The 26,783-nt window shown below is 45.4% G+C and overlaps 2 protein-coding genes across 2 annotated transcripts in view; one reads left to right on the top strand and one right to left on the bottom strand.

The window, feature by feature from the left end:
• LOC144485504 (uncharacterized) overlaps window positions 1-26,783 on the bottom strand; it is an 86,483-nt gene that overhangs the window by 25,638 nt on the left and 34,062 nt on the right. The window contains exon 5 of the mRNA XM_078203648.1: window positions 24,640-26,686. Within this exon, the coding sequence (XP_078059774.1) occupies window positions 24,640-26,686 (2,047 nt within the window). The remainder of the gene's footprint in view (window positions 1-24,639; window positions 26,687-26,783) is intronic.
• The window catches only part of LOC144485505 (uncharacterized), a 51,805-nt gene that overhangs the window by 19,045 nt on the left and 5,977 nt on the right, over window positions 1-26,783 (top strand). Inside the window, exon 3 of the mRNA XM_078203649.1 lies at window positions 4,594-5,061. Within this exon, the coding sequence (XP_078059775.1) occupies window positions 4,594-5,061 (468 nt within the window). The remainder of the gene's footprint in view (window positions 1-4,593; window positions 5,062-26,783) is intronic.

The following is a 26,783-nucleotide window of genomic DNA, read 5'->3' as shown; positions in this document are numbered from 1 at the left end:
TGTTGTCCTTCGGTTTATTCCATTGAGTTTCTCTGGGAATTTATTTGCTTTAAGGTAATTGGTCTCCACAAAGATCATACCAACAGGGATACATCTAGTGTTATCCTTTGGTACATTAGTATAATATTTCTGTCATTTGTTCTTATTTCTGGTCTGGTACTTTGGAACTATAGCTATATTCTATATTTCCAGCATTAGATCCATGATGGCAGATGAGTCAATTAGTCAACTGGAATCCATGCTAACTCATTATAGGACAATCCAGTTAATCCCATTCCCACTATGTATCTCCGTAGCCCTGCAAATTTATTTCCTTCAAGTTCCATCCAATCTTGTTTTGAAATAATTAATTATCTCTGCTTCCACCACCCTCATTGGCAGCCAGTGCCAGGTCGAGATCGCTCACTGCCTGAGGAGTGGTCTTCCTCATAACCCTGTATCTGGAAATTACACTGACATTTAGTCCAATAAATATATATACATGTGAGCAGCTGGCATGAAGACGGTGTGTGTGTCCTGGACAGGAAGCAGTGAGCAGGGATCTGTTGATCAACATGAATTAGCACCTTCAGGAGAATTGGGAGGATATATATTAGAAATAGCAGAATGAGAAAGGAGAGAGTGTGTGGGATGGAGATTTACAACTTTGGGAGAAGGAGCGAGGAAAGAATATTCCATAGAAACTAGAACTGTCTGTTTTGAACTTCTATCCTGCACTGATAGTGATGCTTTTTGTCAAGCCTTTTAAAGTATATCAGAAAAGGGAGGATTTACAGAGTGAAATCCCAACAAACATCACATCCAAGATCTGATAGTCACTCAATTATTGGTGCCTCAATTTCGTCTGCATTTGAAACTTCTTCAAATAGTTTAAACATCAGTGTGACTGGAGAGAACACATGCGTGCATGCACACACACTTTCTATGTCATCCTTGATGAAGACCGACACACATTTGTTTAATAATAAATAAGAACAGGAAATGCTGGAGAAATTCAGCAGGTCTGGCAGCATGTGTGGAGAGAGGAGTACGGTTAATATTTTGAGGCCATACGAACTTCTACAGAACTGTTTCTTTTCTCAGCCATTTCCTCATTCGCCATTATCAATTCTGTGGTAACAAACACACATTTTTTCTTTCTTTTTCATGCATCATGTTTTTACAGTCAGTTTTTATGCTTTTTACCAGTTCTTTCTCATTGTTTTCTTTTTCTTTATCAGTTCCTTTGTGCCAAATTCTAAAAAGATCCAAATCCTCTGGCTTAATACTTTTCTGATCACTTTGTGAGCCTCTTCCTTTGATTAATGCGAATATTTACTTCTCTCGATAACCACAGTTGCAATCACTATTCCTGCAGGACTTTTGTCTTTAAAGGAATGCACACTTGTTATAAATCATGTATTAATTCCTGAAATGTTAGGTATTGCCTATCTTCTATCATATCTTTTAATGTAGCTTCCCATCTACCTAAGCTAACTTTCCCCTCAAATCTTTGAACTTTCCTTCTATGAGGAACACTCAGCTGAATTAAACAAAAGAACCTATTAAACACCACAGCCCATCTCCATGGCAACATGGCATGCTTTGGGGTGTTCCAAATAGAAATGCAAAGTAAATATCTTTGACCTCCCAAACATCCTTTCATTTTATGATTCAGATGAAATATCAAACTAGAATTTTGCAACAAGGCTCTAAGAGTATCAAACCATTGGAAGCAAAGTTCCGAGACCAGCCAGTCCACCAGAAAGAAACATTCTGACACTCCCACTTTGCCACCTGTCAGAATGAACATGGCTGAGTCCCAGAAGTGATTAATAGCAGGAACAATGGCAGAATCCATTCTCTGTAATCACTTGTGAACTCACTGGTGTGTCTGCAGATGGGATAACTGAATGAATCCCTTTCCACACAAGGAGCAGATGAATGGCCTCTCCCCAGTGTGAACCCGTTGATGTGTCAGCAAGTTAGATGATTGAGTGAATCCCTTCCCACACTCAGTGCAGGTGAACGGCCTCTCCCCAGTGTGAACTCGCTGGTGCATCTGCAGGGTGAACGATTCAATGAATCCCTTCCCACATTCAGAGCAGGTGAATGGCCTCTCTCCACTGTGAACTCGCTGGTCTGCCAGCAGATGGGACAACGGAATGAATCTCCTGCCACACTCAGAGCAGTTGAATGGTCTCTCCCCAGCGTTAACACGCTGATGTGTCTGCAGGCTGCATAAGCGACTGAATCCCTTCCCACACTCAAAGCAGGCGAATGGCCTCTCTCCAGTGTGAAGTTGCTGGTGTGTCAACAGATTCCATGAGTGAGTGAATCCCTTCCCACACACAAAGCAGGTGAACAGCTTCTCTCCACTGTGAACTCGCTGGTGCATCCGCAGGTTGTTTAAATGCAAAGCAGCCAGCATAATCAAGGACCCCACACACCCTGGACCTAAGGTCATGCACCAACTGACTCAAAAACAGCTTCTTCCCTACTGCCATCTGACTCTTGAATGGACTTACCTTGCATTAAGGTCATTCTCCGCACCCTTGCTATGACTGTAACATTACATTCTGCACTCCTTTCCTACGTATGGTATGCTTTGCCTGTATAGTGCGCAAGAAACAATACTTTTCACTTTATAGTAACACACGTGACAAGAATAAATAAAAAATCAACAGTCTCCAGACTCTCCACTCTTCATCCACAGTTTCAGCCACTCTCCCCTTGTGTTCACCTGCATTTTTCCAGACTCTGCGTTTCATCATGTTTTCCAGATATCTCCCCCACCCCAGATTGTTCACCTGCAGTTTCCAGGCTCCCCAGGCATGTGCTCACTTACAGTTTCCTGCCACCCCACCCCACCCACATTCACCCAGTGTTTAGGCCCCCTTCTGAACCTGTGTTCACCCACAGTTTCCAGCTCCCCACGCCGGCTTACCCACAGTTAGCAGGCACCACACTATGCATGCTCAGAGCACAGGCCGATTCCATACCTGTGCACTGGGTACCTAGAATCATGCATAGGGACTTTATGGGGTGCTCTGGGTAACTAATGCAGCATTGACAGAGTGAATTTCAGATAGATCATTAATGTTTTAGCATTCCAATTGAGATCAGGAAGAGAGCAGACAGAGACTCAATATGAAAAATCATCACGATCTGTTCAGGATAGAATTCAGATGAGAGACATTTCTCTTGGTTTGAGTTTTGCAGATAGAAATTCATTCCTTTCCTCTGCTGGCAGGGAGCACTGCGCATGCGCACTGTTGCAACCTCATGCGATCAAGAGGCAGCCTTGACCCCAGGTCTGTCATCAAAAAACTCGCAGCTTCTCTTCCTGAAAACACGGAACCGATAGCTTCTTATTCGGATCGCGAATCCTCCAGAAGGTGTTAATGGAACCTCCCAGTCCACTCACCGGCTCTGTTCCTCTCCTGTCCGGGCCTCATGTCTCCCTGCGGATTCCACACCACTGTCTGCATCCGCACTGCGCATGCTCCAGTCACAGCCCCGCACAGAGCCTGCGCAGCGGGCTCCGGCAGAGGTTGGGCCCCGCCCCTCATTCACTCCTATTGGTTGGAAGACCAGCCGCTCCAGCTCGGTCCTCCAGCCCCGCCCCTCATTCACTCCGATTGGTTGGAGGACCAGCCGCTCCAGCTCGGTCCTCCAGCCCCGCCTCTCATTCACTCCGATTGGTTGGAGGACCAGCCGCTCCCGCTCGGTCCTCCAGCCCCGCCCCCTCACATTGTTCCGGAATCTCACTCTGCCGCTTCCGCCTTCACCCCCAGCAGCAACTTCAACCAAAGACCCAACTGGGAAAAGGTGAATATTTCCGCATGTTTAAAATCAGTCATAAAATCATTAAATATGATTTGTTGTTGTGAGCTGCATTATTTGTGAGAATGAGAGTGACGGAGTGGGATTGATCCACAGCCTGAGTCACCAGTTTAAGGACAGGAGGAGAGAGAATCTGGAGAGGACAAAAGAATCAGGAGACTGCAGTGAGCATGGATCTGTCAATCAGCCTCAATCAGCACCTTCAGGAGAATTGGGAGGGTGAATATTAGATACAGCAGAGTGAGAATGGAGGGAGAGTGTGTGGGATGGAGATTCACAGCTTTTGGGGAATGAGAGAGAAAGAATGTTCCATAGAAACGAGAATTGTCTGTTCTGAATTTCTGTCCTGTACTGACACTGATGACTTTTGTAAACTCATTTTACAGGATATTGAAAGAGGAATCACAGACCGAAATCTCAAACGTCACATCAGATCTGACAGAGTCATATTCCTTGGGAGCTGAATATCATCGGCCTTTGAATCCAGAAGGACAAATGATTGTCCGGTCTGTCGATTTGAAAGGATTTCAAATGTCAGTGTGACTGGAAAAGGACCAACACGCTGCCATGCTCGGGTGAGGGTGTTAAAGAGCTTTAACCAGTTACACAGCCTGAATAAAGATCACACCATTAACAGCGGGGAGAGACTGCACTCGTGTTGTGTGTGTGTTAACGAGGCTTCAACTGATTGTCCACCAAAGAGAGAGGCAAGGACACATGCACCATGGAGAAACCATGGAAATGCGGGGACTGTGGGAAGAGATACAGATCCCCATCAGAGCTGGAAGTTCATCGGCGCAGTCACACTGGAGCGAGGCCATTCGCCTGTTCTCAGTGTGGGAAGGGATTCAGTGAAATATCCCACCTGCGGACACACCAGCGAGTTCACACTGGGGAGAGGCCGTTCACCTGCTCTCAGTGTGGGAAGGGATTCAGTCAGTTATCCAGCCTGCAGACACACCAGCGAGTTCACACTGGGGAGAGGCCGTTCACTTGCTCTCAGTGTGGGAAAGGATTCAGTCAATTATCCAACTTGCAGACACACCAACGAGTTCACACTGGGGAGAGACCGTTCACTTGCTCTCAGTGTGGGAAGGGATTCAGTCAGTTATCCAACCTGCGCAAACACCAGCGAGTTTGCACTGGGGAAAGGCCATTCACCTGCTCTCAGTGTGAGAAGGAATTCACTCATTTATCCAGCCTGCAGACACACCAGCGAGTTCACACTGGGGAGAGGCCGTTCACCTGCCCTCAGTATGGGGAGGGATTCACTCAATCATCCAACCTGCAGACACACCAGCGAGTTCACACTGGGGAGAAACCATTCACTTGCTCTCAGTGTGGGAAGGGAGTCACTCAGTTATCGAGTCTGCGGACACACCTGCGAGTTCACACTGGGGAGAGACCATTCACCTGCTCTCAGTGTGGGAAGGGATTCAGTGATTCATCCAGTCTGCGGAGACATGAGCGAGTTCACACTGGGGAGAGGCCGTTCACCTGCTCTCAGTGTGGGAAGGAATTCACTCAGTTATCCAGTCTGCGGACCCATGAGCGAGTTCACACTGGGGAGAGGCCGTTCACCTGCTCTCAGTGTGGGAAGGGATTCAGTCAGTTATCCAATCTGCGGACACACGAGCGTATTCACACTGGGGAGAAACCGTTCACCTGCTCTCAGTGTGGGAAGGGATTCACTGACTTATCCAACCTGTGCACACACCAGCGAGTTCACACTGGGGAGAGGCCGTTCACCTGCTCTCAGTGTGGAAAGGGTTTCAGAGTTTCAGCCCAGCTGCTGAGACACCAACAAGTTCACGAGTGATTCCAGGGGTTGGATTCTGCTGTTATTGTTTCTGCTCTCAATTACATCCAGGACTGCATTTTATTCATTCTCACAGTTAGTCAATGGAGAGGGTCGGAGGGTTTCTTTCTGCTGGACTGGCCGGTCTCACGACTTTGCCTCCAGTGGGCTGATGCTCTTTGAGTCTTGTTGCAAATACCTGGTTTCAAATTTCACAAGGATCACAGAGTGACCGGGTGTGAGGAAGTTCAGAGATATTTAGTCAGCATTTCTGTTTGAAACCTCCCCAAATTCCCATCCAATTTCCTTTGTAATTGTTTATTGTCTCCACTTCCTCCACCCTCGTTGGCAGCGAGTTCCAGGTCATTACCATTCACTGCATCAAAATATTCTTCCTCACATCACCCCCCGCATCTCTGACCCAAAATCATAAATCTGTGACCCCCCTCGTCCTTGTCCCATCAGCTAATGGGAACAGCTTTTCTTTGTCCACCTTATCTAAACCTGTCAGAATCTTGTCAGGAATGTGTAGCTGGAAATCCCTCCCTAAAAGCACTGTGGGTGTACTTACACCTCAGGCATTGTAGCAGTTCAGGAAGGCAGTGTTGGGGTTGACCATGGCCGAGGCAGCTACATACAGCCACATATTCTGTTATAATTGAAGGACTGCAGATTGAATGTGAGGCATTATGGGACTGGACTATCTTGACCACATTCCTGTGACTGCTCAGTTTCTGCAATCATGAACCATTAAAGCTGCTCAGCAGGGCCCTGACAGAGGACCTGGTGAGAATATTTACTCAGAATGAGTTAGAATTAAACTTATTCCATAAGTTTGGGTGCCATGATGGCACAGTGGTTAGCACTGCTGCCTCACAGTGCCAGGGACCCGGGTTCGATTCCTGGCTGGCTTGGGTCACCGTCTGTGTGGAGTCTGCACATTCTCCCCCTGTCCCCATTTCCTCCGGGTGCCCCGGTTTCCTCCCAAAGTCCAAAGGTGTGTGGGTTAGGTGGATTGGCCATGCTAAATTGCCCCTTAGTGTCAGGGGGACTAGCTAGGATAAATACATCGGGGATAGGGCCTGGGCGTGATTGTGGTCGGTGCAGACTCGATGGGCCAAATGGCCTCCTCTGCACTGTAGGATTCTATGAATCTATGAATAACCAGCTGATATTCAGTGGCTGAGATATCCAAATCTGTAAAAAGGGGGTCTGACCAATCAACAAACGGTGGTAGGTCGTAGATTAAGAAGCGTTCTCAGGCATTAAATTATTTTATCATAAATTTGTGATAAGAACTGTGAAGGTCTTGTGACCTGGTAATCGGTGAAGTGACGGTACACTCCAAGTAGCACTGGACTGAAAAGTGGATCTCTAAGAGTGGATTCTAATGGTTATAATCTTACCCAAGCATGGCCAGTGAAAAATTCAGAGCTCGAGTGGGCACCAGACAGATTTCTTACCTGTCTTTTGGAAACTAAGAGCAAGAAACTTATCGATAAAATGATTTGAGAATAGAGCCAACATTTTGAGTCTGGATGACACTTCATAGGAGCTCTGATGAAGGGTCATCCAGACTTGAAACGATGGCTCTATTCTCTCCCTACAGATGCTGTCAGATCTGCTGGGATTTTCCAGCATTTTCTGTTTTTTGCTTTTATAATAAATGATTTGGTCTGATTGGAATCCCCACGACCCTCCCGCAAAACAGAGAGAAAGTGGTGGCAGAAGGAGAAAAAGGATATGGATGATAGAGTCTGGGTTCTGATTCTCCGAGCCCATGGAGATTTAACAAAACGAGTGAACCAGTTTATAAAGAATAGAAATTACCCATCCCTAACAAAAACTGATCAAATTAAAATAGGTTGAGGAATATAACAAAAAAATTAATAGATGAAGTTTAAAATCAAGTTTCTTTTGTTGTTAGAGAGGGGATTTTTTACAGTAACTTCATTGCAGTGTTAATGTAAGCTTACTTGAGACTAATTATAAACTTTAAGTTTTTTAAAGTTATTTTGTTAGAGGGGTTCAGAATACCTTGAGATTAAAAACTAATAAAAGCTATTGAAACAGGGTGGACTGACTTAGACTAACATAGAATAAGGACCACAACGTGCCTTATTTATATTATACAAAGGTACTGTCTGCATAGAGATACATATATCCACTTTTAGAGAATTTAAACATGTACTTTTTGGACTAAAATGTACACCTTGGCCAAACTGCAGACTGCCCGAAAGCATAATGGGATAAAAGCTGTGTGAGACAGGCCACACTCTGTCAGAACAGTGAAGCCACAGAGCACAGTTTTTATCAGTATGAGTTATAAAAGTAAACGCTTCCCAGACACTAGAATGTATAGACTTATTCATTTTTTACTGATAAGGGATGGCTCAGCAGACAGTGGAAAGGAAATTTTGAACCATATAACCTATGTAATAGAAGTTGCTGAGAGTCAGTTAGAAAGCAACCTTTGAACCCTGTGGACCTATGTAAGTGAAAGTTGCAAAGTAACAGTGGGCAGGAACTTTCAGATTCTACAGACCAATGAATTCCCATTCTGCCAGAAGATAGGATGTTATTGGCCAAGGTAAATATTGTGCACGAACACGATTGGAGCATCCAGTTAGGGTGACAGAGTGGGCGGGTGAAATGAACTTTCAAAATAGTATAACTACACGGCCAATGTATTGTAACTTTAGAAAGTAGTTGGACTGCCCAGCTGCCTTTCTCCCAGCGCGTGTTGGTCAATAAAGAATGTCTTTAACCAGTATACTGTCTTTTGCAAATCTTTGTATTAGCCGGGTTCAGCTCAATACTTAGCCTCTGAGAAAAACCCCCATTATATGTAAAGTGAAGTAATTGTGTGCCAAGTTTTTTCTGCTCACTCCCCACCTCTCTAGGTTCTGTAGAAAAGTTAACCCTTTCAGCAGACAGTTCATTTGTTTGTCAATCACCTGGAAACTCATGTGTCTATTTTAGTTTTTGATTGAGGATTTATGGGAACCAGTTAAATGTGTAAATTTTAAGCAGAGCCTGGAGGAATTTGGAAGAACTGTGAGAATTTTATCGTGTTGTCACCTCAATCCCAGACAAAGAACAAAGATTTTGCAGCTGGCAACATGTTTGGGATTTTAAATCAACAAAGACTTGATGTTTCCGATAAAATCAGGCTTTGGAAGTTGGCTAAAAAAAGGTTTAAGTTAGAATGAAGGGGAATGAAGGATCTTGTATCTTATTTTAATCAAGGAGTTGTGAGCTTAGACCATAAGACATCGGAGCAGAAATAGGCCACCAGACCCATCGAGTCTTCTCCGCTATTCAATCATGGCTGATATTTTTCTCATCCCCATTCTCCTGCCTTTTCTCCATAACCCCTGATCCCCTTATTAATCAAGAACCTATCTATCTCTGTCTTACAGACACTCAATGAACTGACCTTCACAGCCTTCTGCGGCAAAGACTTCCACAGATTCGCCACTCTCTGGCTGAAGAAATTCCTCCTCAGCTCTGTTTTAAAGGATCATCCCTTTAGCCTGAGGTTGTGCCCTCTGGTTCTAGTTTTTTCCTACTAAATTTCAATAAGATCTCCCCTCATCCTTCTAAACTCCAATGCGTGCAGGCCCGGAGTCCTCAACCATTCTTCATACGACGACAAGCTCTTCATTCCAGAGATCATTCTTGTGAAGCTCCTCCAGACCCTTTCCAAGACCAGCATATCCTTCCTTAGATGTGGGGCTCAAAACTGCTCACAATACTCCAAATGGGGTCTGACCAGAGCCTTATACAGTTTAAGAAGTACATCGCTGCTCTTGTATTCTAACCCTCTTGACATGAATGCTAACATTGCATCTGCCTTCCAAACTGCCAACTAAACCTGCACGTTAGCTTTAAGAGAATCTTGAACAATGACTCCCAAGTCCCTTTGTTCTTCTGATTGCCGAAGCATTTCCCCATTTAGGAAATAGTCGATGCCTCCATTCCTCCTCCCCAAGTGCATAATCTCACACTTTTCCACATTGTATTCCATCTGCCACTTCTTTGCCCACTCTCCCAGCCCATCAAAGTCCTTCTGCAGCCCTCCTGCTCCCTCAATACTACCTGTCCCTCTACATATCTTTGTATCATCTGCAAACTTAGCAACAGTGCCTTCAGTTCCTTCTTCCAAATCATTAATGTATATTGTGAAACGTTTGTGGTGCTCTGTCGCTTTAAGAAGCTATAGCTGCGAGAGAGAATGCTGAGGATTCATTATTTGAAATTTACGAGCTGTGAGAATCTGTGTGTTTCATTTGTTTTATGTGGATGTTTGTAGATGTGTTTTATCATTGTTTTGGGCTACATTTGTTAAGGTTTATCTTTCTGGAGAATTAACCTTCTCTTGAGTCTTTAATTAAAGGCATTTCTGGAAGTTTAGAAACAGAACCTCAAGAACGCTTAAGGAATTAATTTCGGTTATTGTTGTAAAGCACATGCTAAGTTTCTCTGCTTGTGTGTGGATGATATTTGTGGGTTGAATGCTTCAAGCTTTCAGGTTTTCTGTCTGTGATTTAAATCAAACAGATTTAAATAAAGGACGTGTAATTAATGAAGCTTTTTTTCACAAAAGTTGTGAACCTAGAGCCACATTCACTGGCCAGAGACATGATTCCAGGATACTTTGCTAAACTTGTGGGAATTTTAATCCGGATTCAAACTTTCACATGTGAGTATGAGAGAGTTTTAAGTGTAATGGTTATTTAAAATTTGGGACATGTGAAATAATTCTGACCATTCCTGTGTTCATTGAATCATAGAATCCCTCCAGTGCAGAAGGGACCATTCGGACCATCGAGTCTGCACCATCTCTCCAACAGAGCACCCTACCCAGGCCCTCTCCCCTGCCCTATCCCTGTAATCTCACACATTTACCATGGCTAACCGATCTAACCCACACAGCTTGGGAGACGAAGAGGGAATTCAACATTGCAAATCCACTGAACCTGGGCATCTTTGGTCTGTGGGTGGAAACTGGAGCACCCGGAGGAAGCCCATGCAGAAACAGGGAGAACATGCGAACTCCACACAGACATTCACCCAAGGCTGGAATTAAATGGGTCCCTGGCTAACCACTGTGCCACCATGTCACCCTATAGTTGAGGCCAAAACATTGTCTGATTTCAAGAAGATATGAGATATACTCTTGGGGCTAAAAGGATCAAGGGATCTGGAAAGAATGGGGGAATCAGGAAATTGAATTTGATGATCAGCCATGATCAAGATGAATGGCGGAGCAGGCTCAAAGGGCCGAATGGCCTACTCCTGCTTCTAGTTTCTATGTTTCTCTCCACTGGGCCAGCATTCCATCCAGTGGCACAGTGGTTAGCACTGCTGCCTCAAAAAAGCAAATACAGCAATGGCTTTGGCATCTGCTACAATGTGACTGACAGATTGACAACGGGGTCAATGGCATCAGGAATAAAAGATACCCTGGGAGGTGGAGAAGAATGTGACGGAGATTACGAGCGGGTCCTTGATAGGTTTTCTAAAGAGATTCAGAAAGGAAATAGTGAGTTGGAAAAAGTCCAGAATAAATTAATTTACAGTTACATTGGAAACCTGTTGCCTCACAGCTGAGTACAAAATATAAAGAGTTGAGGGAACTGGTGGATAAGCTGCAGAATGGAGCTGATTGCTGGCAGGAGAGCACGTCTGACCTGGACAATCAGTTACATTGGGAACAGGGGGCAGATGATAGGGTGAGTGGAGCTCAGAAAAATCTACTGCTGTTCGGCCAAACTCTGGAACAAGATATTGATTTACAGTCAGAAAATATCAGATCAAGTGAAGAGTTAGAAAATGCCGTGGGGATTTTGAGAAAGTTAATTCAGCCACAAAGAGACACCTCCCTGAAGCAGACCAATCCCCGTGTTTTGCTAACATCAAACAACCTGAGACACAAATCAGTCACCAGTGAGCAGATGTAGTTGTTTTCGCCAAACAAAGAATCACTGAAAGCACTCCTCCCTCTCCTGTGTGATAAGGGAATGCAGGTGTGTGAGGTTAGCCATGACTTCTGCACCGTCATGATCCACAACGCTTACTCAAAGTTGGTTTGCTCACTTGAAGGAATACTGTACATTTGAATCATAATTGTTGAAGCAGGGCGTTGTTTGCAAGCATCACAGATTCAAAGAATTAGTTTGGAAAGGGAATAAAAATTAATTTAATTTGAACAGCCGTGAGTTTCTGTTTGAAATAAATTCAGACTGTACTAAAATGTGAAAGGAATGTATTTGGGTTTGAAATTAACTTGTTCAAGGTTAGAATTGTGAAGGACAATTTGCTCCCAAAACAGAAAGATAAGGCTGCAGTTTGGCAGCAAACCAGTTCCAACTTTCCAAAACATTTGAGTTAAAATTATTGAGATTCAGTTAACAACACATTTCACAAAGTATTTCTTTCAACTTTGATTAAGTAGCAAATATTGAAAATTGAAATTGGTGTTCAAAAAAGGATAGATAAAAGAGATGAAATTTGAACAAAATTGAAGAAAATAACACGAGAGAAGTTTTTTAAATTATGTAAGTTGATGGAATTGCCAAGTTTCCTCTGCCCACTCCCCGCCTCTCTCGGTTCCACAGAGAAGTTAACCCTTTCAGCCGACAGTCGATTTTTATAAATCTCCACACAGCCTTTGTTTTTTAATGTAACCTGTGATTGGACATATTAACTCACTGGGATCTTGGCCAGAGCCAGATGGATTGTTTGTGTTTTTTTTAAACAGGTGATGTTGTTTTCCAGCTCTGAGTGAAGTCAACAGTTTTGAGAATTAAAGCAGAGAATAAAAGACTTTACTTTTCAGAAAACCACCAAGCCTGCTTAGGATATTGGAATTGATAAACATCTGACGTGAGTTGCTATTTCAAGCATTGAAAATGGAAATCACCTGTTGTTTAAGGGAAAGAACAAAGTTGATAATGCCTGGAATCAAACACAAATTTGGGGCAGCACGGTGGCACAATGGTTTGCACTGCTGCCTCACAGTGCCAGGGAACAGGTTCGATTCCCGACTTGGGTCACTGTCTGGGCGGAGTCTGCACATTCTCCCTGTGTCTGCGTGGATTTCCTCCGGGTGCTCCAGTTTCCTCCCAGAGTCGAAAAGACGTGCTGGTTAGGTGCACTGGCCATGCTAAATTCTCCCGCAGTGTGCCAGAGCAGGTGCCGGAGTGTGGCAACTAAGGGATTTTCGCAGTAACTTCATTGCAGTGTGAATGTAAGCCTACCTGTGACGAATGAATAAACTTTTACTTCAAATATTGTTAAAGTTTTTAAAGTTTATTTATTAGTGTCACAACTAGACTTACATTAACACTGCAATGAAGTTACTGTGAAATGTTTGGTTTCTTTTTAAAGTTATTATGAGTATATTTCATGTTTTAAAAGATTCTCCAGAACTCCGGAAAGTGTAGTTTAAAGGAATGAATACATTCGGGTACGGAACATTCTGGTAAAGGGGAAGTATAGACGAGGTAAATGAGGTGGCATCTTTTTCTTGGAGATATTTAAAGTTTATTTATCAGTGTCACAAGTAAGGCTCACTGCAATGACGTTACTGTGAAATTCCCCCAGTCACCACATTCCGGCACCTGTTTGGGACAATGCTCCTAATCAGCACGTCTTTCAGTCTGTGGGAGGAAACCGGAGTACCCGGAGGAAACCGACGCAGAGACGGGGAGAATGTGCAAACTCCACACAGACAGTGACCCAAGCCGGGAATCAAACCCAGATCCCTGGTGCTGTGAGGCAGCAGTGCTAACCACTGTGCTACCCCTTGTTTGTTTCTTTGTCCATGAACTGTTTGAGAGAAGTGAATTTTATAATCTGGCCACCATCTGAGACATTGGGATTGTGCAGGGGGAAATCAGCAAATATGTCGAGATGGAAAACCCCTTTGACCCCGGCTTTTGACTTTCTTTTGAAGTTTCCAGCAGAATTATTGAATGGTGCATCCTTTGAAAGAGAGTGGAATTCAGGATGATGATTGGTAAAATACCCAGCACCATCGCTTTAGACCTGATAAACCTTTCACAAATACAAAACAAGGATTTGTGGGAGAGGACAGAGAGATAACAACAAGCAAGACAAAGTACATGTCTAGTTAATAACAACAACATGAGACACAAAATTTAACATGCAGGGAAATGTGTGAAGATGGCTTATGAATGTGAGACTCCAACAGAGAATTAAAGAAGGAATTGGAACACTGATGTGAGAGTGCAGAATTGGTTTGTAAGTTGTGAATGAACTAACATCCGAGAGTGCACAGTGCAGCTGTGCTGAAGAATGAAGTGTGGCACGGTGGCACAATGGTTAGCAGTGCTTCATCACAGCGCCAAGGACCCGGGTTCAATTCTGGCCTCGGGTCACTGTCTGTGTGGAGTTTGCACAATCTCTCCGTATCTGCGTGGGTTTCCTCCAGGTGCTCCGGTTTCCTCCCACACTCCAAAGATATGCAGGTTAGGTTGATTGGCCATAGTAAATTGCTTCTGAGCGTCAGGCGAACTAGCAGGGTAAATAAATGGGGTTTTGGGGATAGAGCCTGGATGGGATTGTGGTCGGTGCAGACACGATGGGCCAAATGGCCTCCTTCTGCACTGTAATGATTCTATGATTCAAATGGGACTTTCTCAGCTGCTTGACTAACAGCGTGACATGAAATGGTTAATATGACCTGAAGAGTAAGAAATCATTTTGAAATGATCAAGGCACTGACACAGACTCCAGAGAAACTGACTGGAAGAACAAATTAAAGTCAATGGAATTTTGGACTGGGACAAATGAAGGCGAGGGAGAAATAATACTGAATAAGAATTATTACAAGATGGAGCAGGTTAAGGGACAGCTTGAGAATTGTTTTGAATCTATGCAATTTATACAGCAATTATATGTTATCACTGCTTTTATATCCAATTATACCACTTCAATTATGTCTGAAAATTAGTTGTGAGAAGGAGATTGTAAAGGGAATGGAAGTTGGCTACCTTGGGCTAAGCCAATGAGGAAAAGGGGGAAAATGCCAGAGTGAATGAATAGATTGAGTAAAAGGGGTGATAGATGTAACACTCCTGCATTAGAGTAAAATCACATGTTAATCAAATGCCCCACATCAAGGTTCTAATATCAGCAAGGTTGTTTACTTGTTTGAGGAACAAACAGTTTCTGGATTACAGACAAGTCTTTGGGTGAAGTTTTAATAATAAACCTACATAGGCAAAATAGGAATTTTTGAACAATGTTCTGTGCTCTGACTAACAGTATAACATTTATAGCTGTATTGGAGCTGGGAGCTGTGTTAGAATGCTCAGTGGGATTTGTGAGTGATCTTGGGCTTTGCAGGTTGGACTCTAGTTGTGGAGGTACTGAGTGCCCCTGGGGCAGGATTTTGGGAAATCGCCTTTGGTTCAGGACCCCGAGGAAGATTCACATTTCTACTTGGGGTGGTCACTCAATGGAGTTAGTGAAAGTCATTATTGTTATTCATAATTTTACCTTTCTAAAAATAAACTTTGAAATGGGAATGGAAAAATGAGCTGTAGTCCAGAAGCCAGTGTTGAGTGTTGTGAGGTACTGAGGAGGGTATCAAGGTTGCAGGAGTGCACCGGCAGACAGGAAGGTGGGTTGAAGTGTGTCTACTTCAATGCAAGGAGCATCTGGAATAAGGCAGGTGAACTTGGAGTGTGGATTGGTACTTGGGACTACAATGTTGTGGCCATTACGGAGACATGGTTAGAACAGGGACAGGAATGGTTGTTGGAAGTTCTGGGGTATAGATGTTTCAGTAAGAGTAGGGAAGGTGGTAAAAGAGGTGGAGGAGTAGCATTATTAATCAAGGATAGTTTAACGGCTGCAGAAAGACAGTTCGAGGGGGATCTGCCTACTGAGGTAATATGGGCTGAAGTTAGAAATAGGAAAGGAGCGGTCACGTTGTTAGGAGTTTTCTATAGGCCCCCAAATAGTAATAGAGATGTGGAGGAAGAAATTGCAAAGCAGATTATGGATAGGTGTGGAGGTCACAAGGTAGTTGTCATGGGTGACTTTAACTTTCCAAATATTGATTGGAACCTTTATAGGTCAAATAGTTCGGATGGGGCAGTTTTTGTACTGTGTGCAGGAGGGTTTCCTGACACAATATGTGGATAGGCCGACAAGAGGTGGGGCCACATTGGACTTGGCCCGTTTCATTACCCAGTACCAAGTGTTCGGTTTGTTTGTGGGAGAGCACTTTGGAGATAGTGACCACAATTCGGTGTCTTTCGTTATTGCAATGGAGAGGGATAGGGCCATACGGCAGGGCAAGGTTTACAATTGGGGGAGGTGGAATTATGATGGGATTATTTTGATGCAGCGAATGGTAATGACCTGGAACTCGCTGCCTACGAGGGTGGAGGAAGTGGAGACAATAAACAATTACAAAGGAAATTGGATGAGCGTTTGGGGCATTTCAAAAATAAATGCTGACTAAATATCTCTGAACTTCCTCACACCCGGTCACTCTGTCATTCTTGTGAAATTTGAAATCAGGTATTTGCAACATGACTCAAAGAGCATCAGCCCACTGGAGGCAAAGTTGTGAGACCGGCCAGTCCAGCAGAAAGAAACCCTCCGACCCTCCCCAATGACCAACTGTGAGACTGAACAAAATGCAGTCCTGGATGTAATTGAGAGCAGAAACAATAACAGCAGACTCTCATCCCCATATTCACTTCTGAACTCGCTGGTGTCTCAGCAGATTCGATAACTGAGTGAATCTTTTCCCACATGCAGAGCAGTTGAATGGCCGCTCTCCTGTGTGAACTCGCTGGTGTTTCTGTAGGTTGGATGACTTACTGAATCCCTTCCCACATTGAAAGCAGCTGTATGGTCTCTCCCCTGTGTGATCTCGCTGGTGTGTCTGCAGGCTTCATATCCGAGTAAATCCCTTCCCACACTGACAGCAGGTGAATGCACTCTCACCAGTGTGAACTTGCTGGTGTCTCTGCAGAGTGGATGAATCAGTGAATCCCTTCCCACACACCCAGCAGGCGAACGGCCTCTCCCCAGTGTGGCTGTGCCGATGAGCTTCCAGTGGAGAGGGCACTTTGTATCTCTTCCCAGTGTGTTGTGCCTGATTCAATTGACAAACAGTTTATTGAGTTACGCCAGCGGGGAGAAGCCACAGGGGCTGACCATGTGCAACTCCACCCAACAAAGAATATCATCAATTCTTATCCAGTTACTCAGCCCATCCCGGCTGGACACAATCCAATCAGAATGGTGATAGATTACATACATTATAGGTTCAATAAAATTAGTATCTGGGCATTATGGGGCTTTGTGATCATCTCATGGACAGGTGCCCCATCATGATGCTTTCCAGACCCCCCTTGGGGGGGGGGTCTTTCTTGGGCTTTCTTTGTACATAGACTCCCTTAGTTAGAAATGGGGCGGATTAAAAGTTCTCAAATGGACGTCAGCACCCTTCCTTTGTTTTAATCGAATGACCACATGGTCTGGGAATCATTTCTATTTAATACTCTCTCTTTTTAAACTCTTTTCTTCAGTATCCAATTCCAGAATTTTCCTTTCCTTTGTGTGACTTGTGTCAGGAATAAATCTTTGGACCTGACAGGAAGTTTAACCCAAGATCAATCCAACACAGGATTGGTCAGAATCATTTCACATGTGTCAAATTTTAAATAACCATTACAAATTAAAACTCTCATTCTCACATGGGTGAATTGTATCCGGATTAAAATTCCCAGATGTTTAGTAAAATATCCTGGAATCCTGTCTCTGGCCAGTAAATATGGCTCCAGGTTCATAACTTCTGAACAAAAAAAGTTTTATTGATCACACTTCCTTTTTTAAAAATCTGTTTGATTTAAATCACAGACAGAAAACCTCAAAGCTTGAAGCATTCAACCTACAAATATCATCCATACACAAACAGAGAAACTTAGCATATGCTTTACAACAACAATGACCAAAATTAATTACTTAAGCGTTCTTGTGATCCTGTTTTTAAACTTCCAAAAATGCCTTTAATTAAAGACTCAAGACAAGGTTAATTCCCCAGAAAGATAAACCTGAACAAATGTAGCCCAAAACAATGATAAAACACATCTACAAACATCCACAAAAAACAAATGAAACACACAGGTGGAAAAAGTGGTGAAGGCATATGGCTTGCTTGCTTTTATTGGACGGGGCATAGAGTATAAAAGTTGGCACATGATGTTGCAGTTATATCGAACGTTGGTTAGGCCGCATTTGGAATACTGCGTCCAGTTCTGGTCACCACACTACCAGAGGACGTGGAGGCTTTGGAGAGAGTGCAGAAAAGGTTTACCAGGATGTTGCCTGGTATGGAGGGTATTAGCTAGGAGGAGAGATTGAGTAAACTAGGGTTGTTCTCTCTGGAAAGAGGTTGAGGGGGCAACCTAATAGAAGTTTATAACATTACGAAGGGCATAGATAGGGTGAACAGTTGGAAGCTTTTTCCCAGGTCAGAAATGACAAACACAAGGGGTCACAAGTTCAAGGTAAGGGGGGCAAGGTTCAATACAGATATGCGGGGGACGTATTTTACACAGAGGGTGGTGGGGGCCTGGAATGCACTGCCAAGCAAGGTGGTTGAGGCAGACACGCTAGGATCATTTAAGACTTATCTAGATAACCACATGAACAGACTGGGAATAGAGGGATACAAACGGATGGTATGTTAGGAATACATGATCGGTGCAGACTTGGAGGGCCGAAGGGCCTGTTCCTGTGCTGTTTTGTTCTTTGTACATATTCCAGACTTTCACTCGACTGTCGGTGGATATCAGATTGGTATATTCCATTATAGGGTCTGTTCTGTGCTGTACTGTTCTATGTTCTATAACATCTTTGTTGATTTAAAACCCCAAACACGTTACACCCAAACACCGGCAAAATCTTTGTTCTTTATCTGGGGATAAAATTCTCAGTTATTCCAAATTCCTCCAGGCTATGCTTAATATTTCCACATTTAACTTATTCCCAGAAATCCTCAATTATAAACTAAAATAGACACATGAGTTTCCGGGCAGTCTCAGGAATATGGTCAAGATAGTCCAGTCCCACAATGCCTCACATTCAATCTGCAGTCCTTCAATTATAACAGAATATGTGGCTGTATGTAGCTGCCTTGGCCATGGTCAACCCCAACCCCAAGGGTGCCTTCTTGAACTGCTGCAATGCCTGAGGTGTACGTACACCCACAGTGCTGTTAGGAAGGGACTTCCATCGAAACACAGAAAAACTACAGCACAATACCAGCCCTTCAGCCCACAAAGTTGTGCCGAACATGTCCCTACCTTAGCGATTACTAGGCTTACCTATAACCCTCTATCTTACTAAGTTCCATGTACTTATCTAAAAGTCTCTTAAAAGACCCAATCGAATCCGCCTCCACCACCGTTGCTGGCAGCCCATTCCACGCACCCACCAACCTCTGAGTGAAAAACTTACCCCTGACATCTCCTCTGTACCTACTCCCCAGCACCTTAAACCTGTGTGGTCTTGTGGCAACCATTTCAGCCCTGGGAAAAAGCCTCTGACTATCCACTCGATCAATACCTCTCAACATCTTATACACCTCTATCAGGTCACCCCTCATCCTTCATGTCTCCAAGGAGAAAAGACTGAGCTCACTCAACCTATCCTCATAAGGCATGTCACCTAATCCAGGCAACATCCTTGTAAATCTCCTCTGCACCCTTTCTATGATTTCCACATCCTTCTGTAATGAGGCGACCAGAACTGAGCACAGTACCCCAAGTGTGGTCTGACCAGGGTCTTATATAGCTGCAACATTATCTCACGACTCCTAAACTCAATTCCTCGATTGATGAAGGCCAGTACACCATCCACCTTCTTAACCACAGCCTCAACCTGCACAGCTGCTTTGAGCGTCTTACGAACTCTGACCCCAAGATCTTTCTGATCTTCCACTCTGCCAAGAGTCCTACCATTAATATTATATTCCGCCATCCTATTTGACCTGCCAAATGAACCACCTCACACTTATCTGGGTTGAACTCCATCTGCCACTTCTCCACCCAGTCTTGCATCCTATCAATGTCTCGCTGCACCTTCTGACATCTCTCCACACTATCCACAACACCTCCAACCTTTGTATCATCAGCAAACTTGCCAACCCATCCTTTCACTTCCTCATGGAATTGCGGATAGCGAAGAGCATTGTCGGGCAATACAGCAGGATATAGATAGGCTGGAAAATTGGGCGGAGAGGTGGCAGATGGAATTTAATCCGGATAAATGCGAAGTGATGCATTTTGGAAGAAATAATGTAGGGAGGAGTTATACAATAAATGGCAGAGTCATCAGGAGTATAGAAACACAGAGGGACCTAGGTGTGCAAGTCCACAAATCCTTGAAGGTGGCAACACAGGTGGAGAAGGTGGTGAAGAAGGCATATGGTATGCTTGCCTTTATAGGACGGGGTATAGAGTATAAAAGCTGGAGTCTGATGATGCAGCTGTATAGAACGCTGGTTAGACCACATTTGGAGTACTGCGTCCAGTTCTGGACGCCGCACTACCAGAAGGACGTGGAGGCATTGGAGAGAGTGCAGAGAAGGTTTACCAGGATGTTGCCTGGTATGGAGGGTCTTAGCTATGAGGAGAGATTGGGTAGACTGGGGTTGTTCTCCTTGGAAAGACAGAGAATGAGGGGAGATCTAATAGAGGTGTACAAGATTATGAAGGGTATAGATAGGGTGAACAGTGGGAAGCTTTTTCCCAGGTCGGAGGTGACGATCACGAGGGGTCACGGGCTCAAGCTGAGAGGGGCGAAGTATAACTCAGACATCAGAGGGACGTTTTTTACACAGAGGGTGGTGGGGGCCTGGAATGCGCTGCCAAGTAGGGTGGTGGAGGCAGGCACGCTGACATCGTTTAAGACTTACCTGGATAGTCACATGAGCAGCCTGGGAATGGAGGGATACAAACGATTGGTCTAGTTGGACCAAGGAGCAGCACAGGCTTGGAGGGCCGAAGGGCCTGTTTCCTGTGCTGTACTGTTCTTTGTTCATCCAGGTCATTTATAAAAATCACAAAGAGTAAGGGTCCCAGAACAGATCCCTGGGGCACTCCACTGGTGACCGACCTCCATGCAGAATATGACCCGTCTATAACCCGTCTATAACCGTCTATAACTTTGCCTTCTGTGGGCAAGCCAGTTCTGGATCCACAAAGCAATGTCCCCTTGGATCCCATGCCCCCTCACTTTCTCAATAAGCCTTGCATGGGGCACCTTATCAAGTTTCCAGTTACTGAGAGAGACAAGAGATGAAATTGCTGGGCCTCTCACAAAAATCTTTGTTTCTTCATTGGACACAGGTGAGGTCCCAGAGGATTGGAGGATAGCAAATGTGGTCCCGTTATTTAAGAAGGGTAGCAAGGATAACCCGGGTAATTATAGGCCAGTGAACTTGATGTCCGTGGTAGGGAAATTGTTGGAGAAGATTCTTAGAGATAGGATCTATACACATTTAGAACTGAATAATCTCATTAGCGATAGACAACATGGTTTTGTACAAGGGAGGTCATGCCTCATAAATTTGGTTGAGTTTTTTGAGGAGGTGACAAAAATGACTGACGAGGGAAGGGCCGTGGATGTCGTCGACATGGATTTTAGTAAAGCGTTTGACAACGTCCCTCATGGAAGGCTGGTGCAAAAGGTTAAATCTCATGGGATCAAAGGTGAACCAGCTAGATGGGTACAGAACTGGCTTAGCCATAGAAGACAGAGGGTAGCAGTGGAGGGGTCTTTTTCTGATTGGAGGTCTGTGACTAGCGGTGTTCTACAGGGCTCTGTACTGGGACCTCTGCTGTTTGTGATATATATAAATGATTTGGAGGAAGATGTAGCTGGTGTGATCAGTAAGTTTGCGGACGACACAAAGATTGCTGGAGTTGTGGATTGTGATGAACATTGTCAGAGAATACAGCAGGATATAGATAGGCTGGAAAATTGGGTGGAGAAATGGCAGATGGAATTTAATCCAAATAAATGTGAAGTGATGCATTTTGGTAGATCTAATGCAGGGGGGAGCTATACAATAAATGGCAGAACCATCAGGAGTATAGACACACAGAGGGATCTGGGTGTGCAAGTCCACGATCCTTAAAGGTGGCAGCACAGGTGGAAAAGGTGGTGAAGAAGGCATATGGCATGCTTGCCTTTATTGGGGCATAGAGTATAAAAGTTGGCACATGGTGTTGCAGTTATATGGAACGTTGGTTCGGCCGCATTTGGAATACTGTGTCCAGTTCTGGTCACCACACTACCAGAAGGACGCGGAGACTTTGGAGAGAGTACAGAAAAGGTTTACCAGGATGTTGCCTGGTATGGAGGGTATTAGCTATGAGGAGAGATTGAGTAAACTCGGGTTGTTCTCCCTGGAAAGACGGAGGTTGAGGGGCGACCTAATAGAAGTTTACAAAATTACGAAGGGCATAGATAGGGTGAACAGTTGGAAGCTTTTTTCCAGGTCAGCAATGACAAACACAAGGGGTCACAAGTTCAAGGTAAGGGGGGCAAGGTTCAATACAGATATGCGGGGGACGTATTTTACACAGAGGGTGGTGGGGGCCTGGAGTGCACTACCAAGCAAGGTGGTTGAGGCAGACACGCGAGAAACATTTAAGACTCATCTTGATAACCACATGAACGACTAGGAATAGAGGGATACAAATGGATGGTCTAGTTAGGAACACATGATCAGCGCAGGCTTGGAGGGCCGAAGGGCCTGTTCCTGTGCTGTACTGTTCTTTGTGCTTTAAAATAGACACATGAGTTTCCGGGCAGTCACAGGAATATGGTCAAGATAGTCCAGTCCCACAATGCCTCACATTCAATCTGCAGTCCTTCAATTATAACAGAATATGTGGCTGTATGGAGCTGCCTTGGCCGTGGTCAACCCCAACCCCAAGGGTGCCTTCCTGAACTGCTGCAATGCCTGAGGTGTACGTACACCCACATTGCTGTTAGGAAGGGACTTCCAGCTACATATTCCAGACTTTCACTGGACTGTAGGTGAATATCAGATTGATATATTCCATTCAACCACACCCAAGGTGTGTTATTCCAATTCCTTTATTGTCCAGGACAATACATTCACAATATCTTTCAAACAGAAATTAAACATTCCCATTTGATTTCAGACAGTAACATATTCTGTTAGTTTGTTCTTTATTGTCAATGTCAGGCTGGGGTTGTTTTCCTTGGAGCAAAGGAGGTTGAGGGGAGATTTGATAGATGGGGGACAAGATTCTGACAGGTTTAGATAAGGTGGACAAAGAAAAGCTGTTCCCATTAGCTGATGGAACAAGGACGAGGGGGGACACAGATTTCTTGTTTTGGGTTAGAGATGCAAGGGAGGGGGGAGTGGGGGGCTGGGGGGGGGGGGGGGGGGGGCAGTGGGGTGGGGGGGAATTGAGGGGGGAGATGTGAGGAAGAATATTCTGATGCAGTGAATGGTAATGACCTGAAACTCGCTGTCTATGAGGGTGGAGGAAGTGGAGACAATAAACAATTAAAAAGGAAATTGGATGGGCATTTGTGATGTTCCAAACAGAACGAAGAACAAAGAAAATTACAGCACAGAAACAAGCCCTTTGGCCCTCCAAGCCTGCAGCAACCATGCTGCCCGTCTGAACTAAAACCCCCTACCTTTCCGGGACCATATCCCTCTATTCCTATGCTATTCATATATTTGTCAAGACACATCTTAAAAGTCACTATCGTATCTGCTTCCACTACCTTCCCCGGCAACGAGTTCCAGGCACCCACCACCCTCTGTGTAAAAAACCTGCCTTGTACATCTCCTTTAAACCTTGCCCCTCGCACCTTAAACCTATGCCCCCCAGTAACTGACTCTTCCACTCTGGGAAAAAGCTTCTGACTATCCACTCTGTCCATGCCCCTCATAATCTTGGAGACTTCTATCAGGTCTCCCCTCAACCTCCGTCGTTCCAGTGAGAACAGACCAGGTTTCTCCAAACTCTCCTCATAGCTAATGCCCTCCACACCAGGCAACATCCTGATAAATATTTTCCGTACCCTCTCCAAAGCCTCCACATTCTTCGGGTAGTGTGGTGACCAGAATTGAACACTAGATTCCAAGTGCGGTCAAACTAAGGTTCTATAAAGCTGCAACATGACTTGCCAATTTTTAAACTCAATGCCCCGGCCGATGAAGGCAAGCATGCCATATGCTTTCTTGACTACCTTCTCCACCTGCATTACCACTTTCAATGACCTGTGTACCTGTACACCGAGATCCCTCTGCCTATGAATGCTCTTAAGGGTTCTGCCATTTACTGTATATTTCCATTCTGTATTAGACCTTCCAAAATGCATTACCTCACATTTGTCCGGATTAAACTTCATCTGCCATCTCTCCGCCCAATTCTCCAACTGCTCTATATCCTGCTGTATCCTTTGCCGTTCCCCATCGCTATCCGCAATTCCACCAACCTTTGTGTCGTCCACAAACTTACCAATCAAACCAGTTACATTTTCCTCCAAATCATTTATATATATTACAAACAGCAAAAGTCCCAGCACTGATCCCTGCGGAATGTCACTTGTCACAGCCCTCCATTCAGAAAGGTACCTTTGCACTGCCAACCTCTGTTTTCTTCTGACTAAATATCTCTAAACTTCCTAACACCCTGTCACTCTGTGATCCTTGTGACATTTGAAACCAGGTATTTGCAAAAAGACTCAAAGAGCATCAACCCACTGGAGGCTGAGACCAGCCAGTCCAGCACAAAGAAACCCTCTGACCCTTCCCATTGACCAACTGTGAGAATGAACAAAATGCAATCCTGGATGTAATTGAGAGCAGGAACAATAACAGCAGAATCCAACCTCTGGAATCACTCGTGAACTTGCTGGTGCCTCAGCAGCCGGGATGAAACGCTGAAACCCTTCCCACACACAGAGCAGGTGAACGGCCTCTCCCCAGTGTGAACTCGCTCGTGCGTCTGCAGGTTGGATAACTGAGTGAATTCTTGCCCGCACTGAGAGCAGGTGAACGGCCTCTCCCCAGTGTGAACTCGCTGGTGTGTTTGCAGGTTGGAAAGCTGAGTGAATCCCTTCCCACACTGAGAGCAGGTGAACGGCCTCTCCCCTGTGTGAACTCGCTGGTGTGCCCGCAGGCTGGATGACTGAGTGAATCCCTGCCCACACTGAGAGCAGGTGAATGGTTTCTCCCCTGTGTGAACCCGCTGGTGTGTCCGCAGGTCGGATGACCGAGTGAATCCCTTCCCACACTGAGAGCAGGTGAATGGTCTCTCCCCAGTGTGAACTCGCTGGTGTGTCTGCAGGCTGGATAACCGAGTGAATCCCTTCCCACACTGAGGGCAGGTGAACGGTCTCTCTCCAGTGTGAACCCGCTGGTGTGTCCGCAGATGGGTTGACCGAGTGAATCCCTTCCCACACTGAGAGCAGGTGAACGGCCTTTCCCCAGTGTGAACTCGCTGGTGTGTCTGCAGGCTGGATAACTGAGTGAATCCCTTCCCACACTGAGAGCAGGTGAACGGCCTCTCTCCAGTGTGAACTCGCTGGTGTCTCTGCAGGCTGGATAACTGAATGAATCCCTTCGCACACTGAGAGCAGGTGAATGGTCTCTCTCCGGTGTGAACTCGCTGATGTGTCTGCAAGTGGGATGACAGAGTGAATCCCTTCTCACATTGAGAGCAGGTGAACGGTCTCTCCCCAGTGTGAACTCGCTGATGTCTCTGCAGGTGGGATGACCGAGTGAATCCCTTCCCACACTGAGAGCAGGTGAATGGGGGCTTCTCCCCAGTGTGAACTCGCTGGTGTGCCCGCAGGTCGGATGACCGAGTGAATCCCTTCCCACACTGAGAGCAGGTGAACGGCCTCTCCCCAGTGTGAACTCGCTGGTGTGCCTGCAGGTTGGATAACTGATTGAATCCCTTCCCACACTGAGAGCAGGTGAACGGCCTCTCCCCAGTGTGAATTCGCTGGTGTGTCAGCAGGCTGGATGACCGAGTGAATCCCTCCCCACACTGAGAGCAAGTGAATGGCCTCTCCCCTGTATGAACTCGCTGGTGTGTCCGCAGCTCGGATAACTGAATGAATCCCTTCCCACACTGAGAGCAGGTGAATGGCCTCTCCCCAGTGTGAACTCGCTGGTGTCTCTGCAGGCTGGATAACTGAGTGAACCTCTTCCCACACTGAGAGCAGGTAAATGGCCTCTCTCCAGTGTGAACTCGCTGGTGTCTCTGCAGGCGGGATGACTGAGTGAATCCATCCCCACACTGAGAGCAGGTGAACGGCCTCTCCCCAGTGTGAACTCGCTGGTGTATCTGCAGGCTGGATAAATGAGTGAATTCCTTCTCACACTGAGAGCAAGTGAACGGCCTCTCTCCAGTGTGAACTCGCTGGTGTCTCTGCAGGTGGGATGACTGAGTGAATCCCTCCCCACATTGAGAACAGGTGAACGGCCTCTCTCCAGTGTGAACTCGCTGGTGTGACTGCAGGCGGGATGACCGAGTGAATCCCTCCCCACACTGAGAGCAGGTGAATGGCCTCTCCCCAGTGTGAACTCGCTGGTGTGTCTGCAGGCTGGATAAATAAGTGAATTCCTTCTCACACTGAGAGCAAGTGAACGGCCTCTCTCCAGTGTGAACTCGCTGGTGTCTCTGGAGGCTGGATATCCGAGTGAATCCCTTCCCACACTGAGAGCAGGTGAAGGGCCTCTCCCCAGTGTGAACTCGCTGGTGTCTCTGCAGGTGGGATGACTGAGTGAATCCCTCCCCACATTGAGAGCAGGTGAACGGCCTCTCCCCAGTGTGAACTCGCTGGTGTCTCTGCAGGTTGGATAACTGACTGAATCCCTTCCCACATTGAGAGCAGATGAACGGCCTCTCCCCAGTGTGGCTGCGCCGATGAGCTTCCAGCTCTGATGGGGTTCCGTATCCCTTCCCACAGTCCGCACATTTCCATGGTTTCGCCATGGTGCAGGTGTCCTTACCTCACTCTTGAGTGGACAATTAGTTGAAACTTCGTCCACACACAGAACAAGATTACAGTCTCCACCTGCTGTGAATGGTGTGAT

This window comes from Mustelus asterias, unplaced genomic scaffold, assembly GCF_964213995.1.
Source record: "Mustelus asterias unplaced genomic scaffold, sMusAst1.hap1.1 HAP1_SCAFFOLD_196, whole genome shotgun sequence".
Taxonomy (NCBI): domain Eukaryota; kingdom Metazoa; phylum Chordata; class Chondrichthyes; order Carcharhiniformes; family Triakidae; genus Mustelus; species Mustelus asterias.
This window is presented reverse-complemented; position numbering and strand designations above follow the sequence as displayed.